This window comes from Corvus brachyrhynchos, unplaced genomic scaffold (assembly GCF_000691975.1).
Source record: "Corvus brachyrhynchos isolate BGI_N302 unplaced genomic scaffold, ASM69197v1 scaffold449, whole genome shotgun sequence".
Taxonomy (NCBI): domain Eukaryota; kingdom Metazoa; phylum Chordata; class Aves; order Passeriformes; family Corvidae; genus Corvus; species Corvus brachyrhynchos.
The window spans coordinates 1053934-1067398 of record NW_008240049.1 but is presented as its reverse complement, the minus strand read 5'-3'; the positions used below and the strand labels follow the sequence as shown (position 1 = coordinate 1067398).

The window sequence follows — 13465 nt, the reverse complement described above, 5'->3', positions numbered from 1 at the left end:
TGGAGGTGACACCCCTTGCAGCTGCCTACCAGGTGTGAGGTGTCATGCTCACAGGGGGCTTCCAGTCTGTGGGAAGAGTTCTTCTAAAGGTTTAACTTGCTCTTACGAGATCATTTGTGACAAAGGATGCTCCATGATCCTGCCAGGGACCTACTGCACTCCAGGCTTTCCTCAGAGTCCCTGCAGTGATGTGCCCAAAATAATAAATTTGAAGACATTTCTCATGATGACTTGGCATCAAGGTCATGTCTTTCTAACATTATTTATGTTTTTTGACTTATTTAAGTTTCAACTGAAAGCATCTGTTTTCTTAGAGTATTGATGGCTTGGGGAAGGGGAAGCAGGTACTTTTGCCCAGTTTTTTTTCCTGTTCATCAGTCTGGTGTGTCAGTTTTAGTCACAGAAGTAATACGAGCACATCCCTTACCTTTCAGAAATCACTGTGAGGGTGGCCTTGCTTCTGCCTGTACTACACAGGTAATGCTGCTGCCAAAACTCTGTTGTTGACCCACATCCTGCCCTCGTGTTTTCACATCTGTCTGAAGCCAGAGCTTTAAAATCATTAAATTTAAATTTTACAGTTGAATACATTTAAGTAGCAGGGTGACTGTGACTGCTGTAAGAGGCTTCTGTGTACCATGGATGTTTAAATGTGCTTGATTAATGTTGTGCACTGGACCAAGTTAATAGCTCCTTGCATCAGGCACAGAACCCTTTTGCTACAGCTTTTAACACCGTATGCAGTGTTGAGTGCCCTGGGTAGACCAGAATCCAAATTCTGTGAGGCACTTGATCCTGCCTTCTCACTCAGTCTCACAACTGTTCATGGAAGTGAAGTGTACACTCAGAGGATGTGTATTGGGAGATAAGATTTTCTTCTTTCAGTGGGCTGGGGTTTCTTTCTGTTAAAGAGTTTTAATGCAAAGATGTGTTTCTGTCCTCTGTCAAACAGCATGTGGTTAGGAAGTTCCTAGGATTAATATCCAGTCACAATATTCCAGTGTATTTGATCGATCCTTTGATTTTGGGACTGGTTGATAAAGACATTGAGCAGATCAGAAGCTCTCCTGATGGCCTCAGCCCGGAATGCAAGTACTTCTGTGCTCCAAGAGACTTCACTACGTTTGCACTGCTGGACAAAACATGGAAACATGAAGTAAGTGCTTGTCTTCATTTTTGTGCTGTTCTTTGATGTTGTGACGTATTGCTTTCATGTTTGAATTCATGTGGTGGTAATATTTTAGGCAGAGGGATCTATGTTTTGAAGTAAAAGTTACCCATTTACTAGCCTGGATACAGTAAGAGTCATTTATAGCTAAAAGTTTTTAGAGGCTGTCTGCAATATTCAGAAAATCACTTGTAGTAAGAGTCCATGCCAAAAGGAAAGAAAGAAAGGAGGAAAGAAAGGAAGGAGGAGAACCTTGAGCCTACATGTAATGTAGGTGCAGCTGTTACAAATCTGGAGTTTGGGGACTTATGAAGAAGAAAATGCAGGTATTGATGTGACAAGTCTGGAAAAATTATCACAGTCTGCTGGTTTACATTTCTTTTAGCACATCCTTGTACTTAATACCATTTCACTCAAGGTGTTGGTATCACTGCTGCTCTGTGGTATTAGGAGATTTTTTAATGCGTGTGTTAAAAATAGAGGTGTAGCGCATGATGACGGACAAAATTGAATCCAAAATTATTTCATCAATTAAGTGTAGTCTGGAAATATTTATTGGATTAATTTATACAGACTAAAGATACCAGTGGTAAACACCTTTTTTCTTCTTCTTTTTTTTTTTTTTTTTAAATTAGAAAAAGCAGAAGACATTGAAATGGTCTGTGACTATTTCACTGAAGAACTTGAGTGAAGAGGGATGTCACTTGGGACCTGATCGGGCAGTTGTTTTGCTCATAGCTGTGAAGGAATTCAAGAAACTGAGAATAAAGTTGTGTGGCAGCACACTGAGATAAATCCATCTCCCCATTGCATTGTGTCTCAGTGATAATTTCTGTATGATTCAGAGGAGAAGCTGATATGCTTATACAAAACATTTCAAGAGGGGAAATTGAAAGGTTCTTCAGATGCTGACTGGTTTTCTGTTTTTTTTTTTTAATCAGTCAGAATTTAATGCCCTTTATTTGTGGAAATATGAAAGCCTGTTACCTAATGCAGCGTTCAGTGTTTGGCGAGATTTATATTTGCCCCACTAAAGAAGGTTTTGGAGTAATCATTTTTGTATAGTGGTGTTGGTATTTAAGGACTTAGGAACACCAAGTTTGGTAGAAGAATAATTGCAGAGAATAGTTTGAGAATGCAGGGTAGGGTGCAAGGAACAAACCCAATCCATGCATGGCTTACAACCTTTATTTGTTGTTTTATTGGTGTTTGGAATTGCTTGTGGCTGCTGGTCTTCAAGCTCTTAGAAATTTTTGATTCATTTGTGCTGAAGTCTGATTAAAAAGTAGAAATGGGGAATGGTGTGAGTTAATAATAAGCATTTAGCATTCAATTTTGGTTTCTCTAATCTTTAGCCTGCTCTGCCTCCTGCCTCTCCCATTTTCAGGTGGGCCTTTTTAGAACTGCTGAGAAGATGGGGTTCCAGTGGCTAAAGATCATAAACAAGGACCCCCGCCTGGATGGGATGGATGACCTGTCTGGGGTGGAAATTCCCTTGCACTACATATTCAAACTGGCATCCCATGCCATTCACCTGGTGGTCTTCTATGAGAGGAGTGGCAATTTCCTCTGGCACGGACCCCTGAGACTCAAGAAACACATGGACAGAAAGTTTGTGCCTTTCCGGAAACTCCACTTTGGTCGCTACCCTGGAGCGTACGAAAAGTGAGTTCACAACAGGGAAAAGGAGAAAGTCATCGTGGCACCCTGAAAATGACTTCCTTTGTGTGTAAAACTATTCTCTTTCCTTAAGTCAGGTTATAAAATTCAGCTCATGTGGGATTCAGACTCCAAAAGTGCAGGCTTTGAGAACATCGTTTCTGAGAAAATGAGGAAAGTATTGAGACGTTTCACAGGTCAAAAGAAATCTGTTAAACTTTTTCCCTTAATTTGATCCTGTTCTTTCGTCCTTTTAAAATGTGGAATCTGTATGGGATATGTGCCTACACGTTTGAAGTAAACTGTGTAAGCTGTTGAATAATCCCACTTCAATCGTTATGAAGGCTGAACAGCTTTTAATTTTTAAAAGCAAATAGCCTCAAAGTACAGGGTAAAATTTGATTCTTAAGTGCATCTCAAACAACCAAACAGGCTGAATTTTAGAAAGCACTGAACAACATCTTTGAACAAATTCAAGTCATGAGTCAGTAAAGCGATCAATGATCTGACAGACTAACTTGGGGTTTGGAGGTGTAGGAGTTCTTTTTAAACAAAATTTTGAAATGTATAGGGAATTTGTTGAAGCTCTTGTTGCTTTTTTTGTTTATAATTGGTTTTGGCTGTATTTGGACAGCAGAATCACTGCCAGTAGTGTGCATTAAGACTATAACCCAAGTTAAAGGAAAAAGTGCCGTGTGGTTTGTAAAGGAATTAAATGGGGTAATGTATTATCTTTCTTTCCTTGCAGGCCAGAACTTCTGCTTGTTTCCATTGATGACTTAAAAGTTCAAATTCCAAAAAATCCGTCCAGTTTTCTAGAGGAGATGTCCCACTCTAGATTTCTTGAATGTAGGTACAGAGAAGCTCGGGCTTTCTTTCAGGTTAGTGGTAACCAGGTGGTGTCTCTGCGATGAAATGTGTGTTTTCACTGATTGACCCAAACCTAAGAACAGCTCACTGGTGTTTTTTGACCTGAATGGGACTGTTCACATGCACAAAGCTGAATACAATCCTTGATTCTGTTCCAAAGAGTTTGCTAAGTGGTAATGAAAGCAGAACTTTACCTGGAGATCATGGCCTCTTTTTTTTTTTCACTTGTAAGCACATTTTTTTCCAAGAGGGAGCCAACATATCCATAGTTCTTACACAGCCTTACTGTTAAATGGATCTCATGTAAATAAAACTGAGATCTTCTGTATCTTCATGGCTGAAAACTTTCCTTATGGCAATCTTCAAAGTTTTGAGTAGTGTTTCATTTCACATTTTTTGAGCCATGTCCTGCAGTTCCATATTCCTCGTTTGGTGTATTTGAAATGGTCACATTCCAAAGTGACTTATTTAGCTGCTTTTCTGACTGTGTAAGCTAATGTTTTATTCGGAGAATTATTTTTAGAATTTTGCTACCTGATTTAGCAGATAGAACAGTCTCTGCTGCAGTGTGGGGAGCATTTTGTCCTAACTTGAAAAAGGCACGAGATATAAACTGACCAAGAGTTCACAGTTAAGACTGCAGAGTTAGAGTCAGGCCACTGAATCTGAGCCATCTCTGAGTTCATGGAAGGGCGAAAAGGACACTGGAGGCTCCATTCCTCAGTCTTTCAGGTGCTGGGGAAAGGGAGGACCACTCCTGTTCAGTCTAGTAGGCTGTAGATCCCTGTTTGTGTAGCAGGAGGGTCACAAGGGCATCCATGTGTTGTCCCTTCATGTGCAAAAGACAGGAAAGTATGTTCCACTTCAGTCTCCAGGCAGAAATCACCACAGGCAGAGAAAATGTGCCCATGAATGTTTTTTGAACTTTGCTGGAGCTTTGACACTGAGATAGGCAGCTGGCACCTGTTTTGAAAAGTTCATTTTGGCTGCTTGTTGCCCTAAAGCTCTTAAAGGAATCCTTTACAAAGCTGCGTGGTTGTTCCTTTGTTAGAACTGGTCGTGTTTGCGCAGGCTTCCGTGATGGTTTTGGCTTTGCATGGACAGCAGACCTTGCTGCAGTTGCGTCTAGAAGATTTTTGTGTTCTCACAGTTTCTTCTCCTTGGCAGTTTCCCGTAAAACTTAACACCCAATTCTGTCACTTGGTGGCGCCAAATAAATTGATCATGGAGTTCTGGAGGTTGGAAAAGCCTTGATGTGCTGGCAGGGACTGAATCTGTCCATGTGTTCCCCTTGGGACTTCGGGAATTGACTTCAGCATATGCAGAACAAGGGCTCACCCGTGTTGCTGCCAAGTGCTGAGAATCAGTGTCTAATACCTATTTTCTTATTCTAGTCTACTGTTAATTTGCATTCTGATGATTTGGAAAAAAAGGAAGGTTGGTGATTCAGAGTTTTGATTTTAACTTGTCATTCCAGTGCATGTTCTGAAAATGGGCTATGTATGTGAAAACAGGTATTAGTTAAATAAATTTTTAAAGATCCTTTTCTCCTAGGACGGTGAGAAAAATGAAGCGGCAAGTAACTTCCTTACTCTTGCCTTGCAGCTGTATCCTGATGATGCCTCTCTTGATGCAGTGGAATTCAGGAAAAAGGCAAAATCCTTGCTTCATCTGGCTGCCCTGACACTGAATAACTTGGGAGTAAAGTTCTGGCTGAGCAGTGGAACGTGTCTCGGTAAAACATTTGTGTTGTGTTGCGTTTTTAAACTCATCTGAAACTTTAAACACTTCATCCTCCGTTGCTTGTGATGTCAGCAGAGGCCAAACGTACTGGGTTGGAAGGTAATAACTGTACTGAAATAGGCCTTTTTGCTCCTGAAAAAAAGCTTTTTCTTTAGAAATCTGGGCCGTGGAGATGCTGGGCAAATTTCCAGTGAAGCATTTGGTGTTGTTAGCAATTACCTGTGTTGTATTCATCACTGCTGCGAAGTAATCAACAGTTCCCTAATTTGTGTGACGTGGAATTCACTGAAGTGCCAGTTGGAAAACGCAATGATGAGCACATATTTCTGCTGTCCATGTACACTCTAACCCTGTTTTACTTCCCATGCAATTTGATGCTTATCACTGACTTCTAAAATACAGTTTACATTTATTTACTTTCTTTAAAAAACAAACTTTTAATAAAATAGTGCATTTGAGTAGGTAATGCAAGTTTTCAGTTCTGCTGAAGGTAGAAGTAGTGTCTTATCACTGGTGAGGATTCCTTTGTTATTGAAACAGTTTGTGAAAACTCGTGTGTGCACATTTGGCTTGTATTTATTTAATCCTAGGGAATATAATTTTCTGAATGAGCAGTTACTAAAAGCTGCCTTAATGAAACAGACAAAAGGGTGTCCCACTTCTTGTCTCTCTGCTTTGCAGTGGTGACTGAAAGATGATTAACATTTTGGATGCAGTATAAAACAATAGTTGGAAATCAGAAGCACAGCTGTGGCTGTGTAGCTGTTCATTGCTGATTAGTTTTGGGCCCAGATAAAGAATATTTTTTTTTTTTTTAATATAAATGCATTTAAATTAGAAAACTGAAGATATTTTATATTTTTTTTCTCTTGCATTCTTGGCTTTCTGAGAGGAGAGAGATGACTATAAGTGCAGTAATACTTGTTTTCTTTGATGTGATTCATTCCATACTAAAGAAAGGCAGAAGTCTTGTTTATGGCCTCAGCCAAAGACTTCTGCCTGGTGATCTTAGGACAGTTCATTTTTGTGTTGCTTAGGTTCTGTTGAATTCATGTTCCTGAATTAAGTGCTTTGGGATTTTTCTGGTTTATTTTTTCCCCCACAGGCTGGTATAGACAGTGCAATGTCATTCCTCACAGCAAAGATGTGGATTTGGGAATCTTTATAAGGGACTACAAAGCAGATATCATTCCAGCCTTCCAGAAAGCTGGGGTGCCACTGAAGCACAAATTTGGCAAGGTACATAGATAATGAACATTTTACTCCGTGTGTCTTTCTGTAGGTTTGTAACTTTGAGTTCAGTTGCAGAAGTGTTTAAAAAGTTTAAAAATAACGCAGAATTAGTGTGTTTTCTTCAGTTAGAATAGAAGTCACCCTGTATATCTCATGAAAATAAATTTTGTTTTCTGCTGACAAATTGCTTTGTATTTTTATGTTAGATACAGTGTGTATTTTTGTCTTCCAGGTGGAAGACAGCTTGGAACTCTCCTTTCAGGGAGAAGATGATGTGAAACTTGATATTTTTTTCTTCTATGAAGAGGATGACCACATATGGAATGGAGGAACTCAGGCCAAGTCGGGCAAGAAATTTAAGTAAGAGCTGATTTGTACTACTAATAGGAAAGAAATTGAACAGGCTAGTTTTCACTGATGGCATTTTGTGTGCTGTTGCCTAGCAAAGTCTGTGCTCTTTGTGGAAATGTGGATGTCAGAGGGGAATCAGTGGAGATTCTGCACTCTGAGACCAGTGAAGCAGAGAGAGAACAGTCCTGTGCCTTACTAGAGAGTAAATGGCAGATCTCTTGTGAAATCAAGAGCAGGGCTGGTGTATCATGTATCAGGCAGATCTTATCTGACTGTGACAGGCTCCCAGTTACATAAACACCCAAGATGAGAAAAAGTCTTTAAAACAGTATTTATTGCAAAACCTAATTTTGCAGTAGAAGATTAATCCTTCTGTCTTGATGAAGAAATATTATGGCAAAAAGCCTCAACTCTTCTTGCACAGTAAAACTCACAAGTTGGGATTTTGAGGTAGCAATTTGGAATATTGGGTTGGCTGCAGTGTTGTGACAGCAAAGCAGATGATTCCTGCAGGCCTTACTCTTCATGTTCTGGAAATGGAATTTTGAATAGGATCCCATGTTTCTTGTTTTACCCCTTTCAGTATTAAATCAGCAAACAAGCTTCCTAATCGACTCAGCAAACTGAATATACGTTTTGACAATTAGATTTATTTCCATCACCCAACTTCACTCAGAAGGAGATAGCTGCAGACTAGTTGAAAACCTTGTTGGCTTCTATAGGATTTCATTATCTTTCATATTTTGCTTGAAATGTATTTGTTCATATATAGCTAATGAGAATTTAGTGAGCACTGTCATCCAGTTGGAGATAATGTCCAAATCCTTGTCTTCATTATCTTTGTTCTGAAGCGATAAATAAAGACTGGGAAAGATACTTTGATAACCAGATTCAAAAGGCACATTTAGAAATGGACTAAAGGAAGAGCTCTTGGAATATCCCCACAGAAAATGTGCTGTGTAGCAGAGTTTTTTTTTTTTTAGAATACAGCAGCAGTTCCAGTTTTCTTGTGTGATGCTTTCTGAAAAGCAATCTGACCAATAAATTCCTTTCCTTTTCTTTGTGCTTCTGTTGCATCTAAATTGCCGTTGCTGTTTCCATGCCAATGGAGTTGACATGCTCCTTCAAAATTCCACTGTAGCATCAAACCTTGGATACTTGAGAGATGTTTTTCCCCTGTTCCTTTGGTAATGACTTGTCCAAGACATGAGATTAGGGGGTAAATGTGACCATGTGCTGAACTCCAGCTTCTGTATCATTGGATATTACAGCTCTTTTGGAGCTCCAGCTTTCACAAAACTCTCTCCTTTTCTTGTAGCTTCGTACTTATTTTTGGTGGTAGCTTTTTAAAAGTACCAAACGTGGCTTTCTAGTTCAATGAGAATCAGATAATAACTTTGCTTAGGCATACCATCATAAGGAAGCCAAGCCTCTTTTTCTGAGCTGGTGTTTCTTAGTTTGATGCATACAGAAAAGGAGCAGGAAAAACTGGTTGTTTACCACCATAAAAGCCCTGAGCCAGGACAGAACGTAGCTGTTCAGAATCCTTACCCAAGTAATGCCAAACACATCCTCAGAAAGTAGAAAAGAGATCCAGCTTTTGTTACTGTGAGATGTGAGAGCATTTGGCGTGATTAATCTGAATCTGTGCAACACCAGAATGACCCTCAGTTTTGCTCAGTCTTCAGCCCTATTAGAATTTTGGAGGGAGGCAAAAGTGAGGAGGTCAGTCAGAAGAGAAGTGATTGGTCATGCTGAGTTCTAAATCCACTCTAGCAATTTAAAAGAAATCTCACCAGCTGATTATGTAGTAGAGATGTTGATTGCTACTAGATCGTCAGGGAGAAGGGTAGGAGTTCTCTTCTAAGATTAAAACTGAAGGGTAAAAGATGTTTTCTTCAGGAAGTTAAATATTTGCACAGGCGTACTTTCTATACATCTAAAACGGTGGAGAACTAAAGCATTTCTCATAGAGTCCCTAAAATATTTCTCAGAGTTATTTTTAGCCTCTGTTTCCTTGGAGAGCTGGTGTCTAACCCTCACAGTCTGGCTGTGTGGTTTACATTTATTTCCATGTGCACAAACACTTCCTCAGCATTCCTGACACAAGCATATGAGTCCTCCTGATATTGTCTTGGAGTTGCAACAGTTGAGGCTTCTTGTTTGCAAAATTAATACTGGACAGTTGCATTCTCCAGCAGAAAATGAGTATCTACAAAAACTGAGTCTGGGAATCAAATCCACGCTGTTTGCTTTAATCCTTAAAGTGAGTTAATTCTGTAGGTTTTTAACAGAGAGGACTTTGTGTAAGAATTTAGTTTAATCAGTAGTCTCTGGATATATATACAAAAAATGCGTGATCACTTTGTTCTTTCCCTCCACTTAAGGCATAAAGCAAAATTATTTTATTTCTCATATTGTTTGCTCAGACCTTAGAAATAAAATTCACTTCATGCTTGCAAGAACACGGGGGCAGTTCTAGTTCATCATACAAATGCACAAACCTTTTACAAAAGGACAAAGCGCTTATGGTTTCATTTTAACCTGTGAAAAGGAATTTTAGGATGACTTTTTTTTTGTGTGTGGAAGTCTTCAGAACTTCAGAAGTGGGAGTGATCCTCTGCAGGAATAGTAGGTAGACTTTGGTGTTGTTTAGCACCTCAACTCTGATACTTCTATAGGATGTCATTCTGGTGAAGCTGCGAAATTTACCTGTGAACTGCCACTGCTGTAAGCATGTATCACCCTCTTGACACCTTTCTATAAAGGGTCACTGTTAAATCCCGTTTGGAACTGGCAGGGTCTAACCTATAGGTGGCAGAATGATATGTGCACAAGCAACAAAAGAATTAGAAATGCTCCTTCCTAAGCACACGAGGCAAATGTTCACCCGTTACTGTTGATAACACCCTTGTCCACTGTGTAGGAGAAAAAACAGTATAAATGTAACATGGCCACTCTCTGCAGCTGCTTGCTTTCTCCTTGAACTTAGAGATGCATTCTAGCCTTCTGCCAGTCACCATGCCCTTTTGTTCTGGCACAGGTATCTCTTTCCCAAGTTTACTCTGTGCTGGACTGAATTTGTGGAGCTCAAGGTCCATGTGCCCTGTGAAACCCTGCAGTATGTGGAGGCCAACTACGGCCCAGAGTGGAAGGTGCCGGTGAAGATGTGGGACTGGAAGAGTTCACCCTCCAACGTGCAGGACAATGGAGTCTGGCCTGTTGATGAGTGGGATGATGTCATCCAAATCTACTGACCCCTAGCTGCTGACAGAGTCTGTCACCAGAACTGTCACTTTGTGATTTCCCAGTGCCCAAAGGCATTGACATCTGTTCCCTTTGTAACGCCTTGTGTGTTTCCTAAGGAGACATTTACCTGCCTTTGCTTAACAGGTATTTTCTTCAACTTCATCGTGCTTTTTCCAGGTGGTTAAAGGAGAAGATGAAAAGCAACTGGAGGGAAGGGAAGCTGAAAGGAAAGCTGCTGCACAAAGGGAGTAGAGAGGACTGCAGTGGACTTACGGGCAGTTGACTGTTTAAATGTAAACAGTGGCCAGGTGGCTTCGACATTCCTGGGATCATCAAAACCTTCAGACTGTTCAATTCTCAAGCTTGAGAGAAGGTTAGGATGGGAGAATCTCAGAGAAGTTCCTCTTTTTTCAACGGAGATTGTGTGACTGTTTAACTTCAAAACACCAGAGTTACGAGTACCTCAGATGTGCTTGATTTGGGACTGATACATCCCTACCATGTGCAAGGGGTTGCTCTGGGGAGTGGAATGTTTCTGTTGCACAGGAGCCATGGGACCACCTGCTTTACATCTAGGAGGTATCTGGTAATGGTGTAACACTAAATGAATGGAAGGAGAAACTATCCACACTGGACATTTTTCAATTTGCTCTTTTCTTCTCTAAGAATGTGAAGGTGCATGCTGCTGGGATGGCTTCCCCATGAAAAAAAATAAAAGTCTGGTTTAATGTCCCAGTTCTCGTGTTCTCCCTGTAAAAGGTTTGACTGATTTTTAGAAAATTACAGCTATCCCTGCTTTCCTGCAAGTAGGTAGAAATGGGGGTTATTCATAGTTTTCTGTTTCACAGAACAGTCTTCTCTCTATGGAAAAGGAGAAATGTGTAAAAATACCAACTGTTCATGAAATTTGCAGCAGCAATCCTGCCAGTCCTGTCAGTTTCAGTTTCTCCTGCCACTGAAATACTGGAGTAAATTATTCAGCTTCTGGCAACAACTTGTCAGGCTGGCTCTTGGAGTTGCATGGTAACTTTGTTAGCTCTGCCTGGTTAAGAAGAGAGAGATGTAAATTCCTGCTAACACGATTCACTTGCTAAAGTAACCACAACATCATAGGGGATAATTTCTCAGGTAGAATTTTTTGGTACTTTTTTCTTAGGATGGAAAAAAAAAGAGAATGTCCTTGTGGTTTCCATGTTCATAACTCTGTTGTCCTGAACTTCGCAGTGTAATAACACGCAGTAAGCCTGCGAGTTTCTCAGATGTGATAAATGTTTAAGAGTGAAAGAAGAGATGCTCTCAGAAAATTATAATCTGTCAATTTTTGACTGTGTAGATGAAAAGACTGATGGGAAAAAAAAAAAAAAAGCATGTCCCTGAAAGGGAGGATGTCTTGAATGGGTGATTATACCTGTAAGGTATTCTTCAGGTTAAAATGTTTTCTCTTCAGAAGATTCAAGTGTGTATTTAACACTGATTAAAAGGGGAGTCTAATTTGCAACTCAAGATGCTGTTTCATCCTTTGTTTGGTCATCTTGGGCAGCATTTAACAGACTTCACTGCAATTACCATGACATAATGCACAGAGGAAAGTCCTGAAATGTTTCTTACACTGCTTATTGACTGCTTGTCTTTGAGCTTTTATTTTTCAATAAATAGTCAGAATAAAGTAGATGCCCACATGTAGGCGAAAGGATCCTTTACTTGCACAAACAGATTGCACATTGCACATCTCCTGTCACTCTCTGTGCAGTGCTCTAGCCACAGATTTCCTGCTTGGACGCAGGTTGGGTCCCAAGGAGAGGTGTGAACATCATAGAACTGCTGCTGTTTGAAGGCACAGCAGGAGGCTGAAGCCTTACCATTCCCACAGGAACAGACAGATTGAGGTGTGTTCCTTTTAGGTTCTCCAGAATTGCCTCACCTGAAATGGATTCTTAATTCTGTGTTACCTTCTTAACTTACTAACTGCCTTCATTTTGGAAGTGGTCTGCAGAGGAGGGCAATTCCTAAATTCTCCTAATGGTCTTAAGTGGCCATATGCGGAGTCCCTTGACTTTACTGTAGCAAACAAGGTTTTTCATGTTATTTATGTGCTGTTAAAGATGGAAAAGTGTTCAAAGCTCCAGAATAATGGCAAGGAAAGATCGAAGAAATAGCATTGCCTGAAGAGAAGGGACCATAAAAAGACCATGTTCAAAAGCCATAAAAGATGGTTATAAAAAAAGGAAGGGATGTGTGTGCTCCCTATCCATGGGTGGTAGGAAATAGAAGTAAATGGGAGGAATGCAAATTGATCCACCTGCATAGAAACTGGAGTATTTTACATGTGGAAATGTGTAAAACTATGACTTTGGGGGTCTCTAAGAACACATCAGGTAAATGCCAGCCAAGGCTGAGTGCAGTTAAGGACTGTCTAGTTAATCTTATCTTCCATCTGGAGGGAGTTCCTATTTCCCATGATTCTGTAGCAGTTTTCCACAACTTTCTGCTTTTACAAAGTGGAAATTGGAATCATCATTTGTACACAAGCTTAAGAAAGGATCTATTTCTGGAATCAGACACTAGAGCTCATGCTAGGAGTGATGGTGAATTGCCACTGGAAATGAGAGAAAACTGCAGCATCTTGAACACTTGAAAAAATGTGACTGTTTGCAACAAAAGAGTTGAGGCTGCTGAACAATCATGGGATGGACAATGCTTGACTGTACAGGGCAGGGAGGGTCTGAAGGAGATGCTGACACCTTTCACCTGTCCAGGACCATTATTCTGACAGAAGGGTCTGTGTCTGTTCCACCACATTGCCCTTTTCACCTCAGACATGGAAGATGGGCAAAACTGTGGTGAGGCAGGTAGGAGAGGATCCTGGAAGTATGGATGAGTCTTTCCCTGCTGTCCAGGTCAAAAAGTAGTAGCTGATCTTGTTATGCCCTTGCTGTTGAAGCAGAGTCTGGGAGGTGCTGGTTGCTAGTTTTGAACAGCCTGCACCCTTTGCTGCTTTGGAATTCTCTAGAAGTCTAAAGTCTGTCAGCTTAGGAGAAAATCAGTCTCTGCTTTGCACCGTGCACTGCAACTGTGTGTTTTGCACAGATAAACGAGATGTGTAACAACACAGACACCTTCCTTCCAAGGACTGGCTTGTGACAGTGCAGTGGCTCCCAGGGATGTGGTTCTGTCCTTTATTACTCACCAGCA

General features: G+C 40.5%; 1 protein-coding gene across 1 annotated transcript in view; it reads left to right on the top strand.

The window, feature by feature from the left end:
• Window positions 1–11776, top strand: part of FKTN (fukutin) — a 13003-nt gene extending 1227 nt beyond the window's left edge. Inside the window, exons 2-8 of the mRNA XM_017744673.1 lie at window positions 953–1156; window positions 2556–2833; window positions 3576–3708; window positions 5303–5432; window positions 6546–6679; window positions 6906–7033; window positions 10068–11776. Coding sequence (XP_017600162.1) covers window positions 2583–2833; window positions 3576–3708; window positions 5303–5432; window positions 6546–6679; window positions 6906–7033; window positions 10068–10281 — 990 coding nt within the window. The 5' untranslated portion in view covers window positions 953–1156; window positions 2556–2582 and the 3' untranslated portion in view covers window positions 10282–11776. The remainder of the gene's footprint in view (window positions 1–952; window positions 1157–2555; window positions 2834–3575; window positions 3709–5302; window positions 5433–6545; window positions 6680–6905; window positions 7034–10067) is intronic.
• The last annotated feature ends 1689 nt before the right edge of the window (window positions 11777–13465 follow it).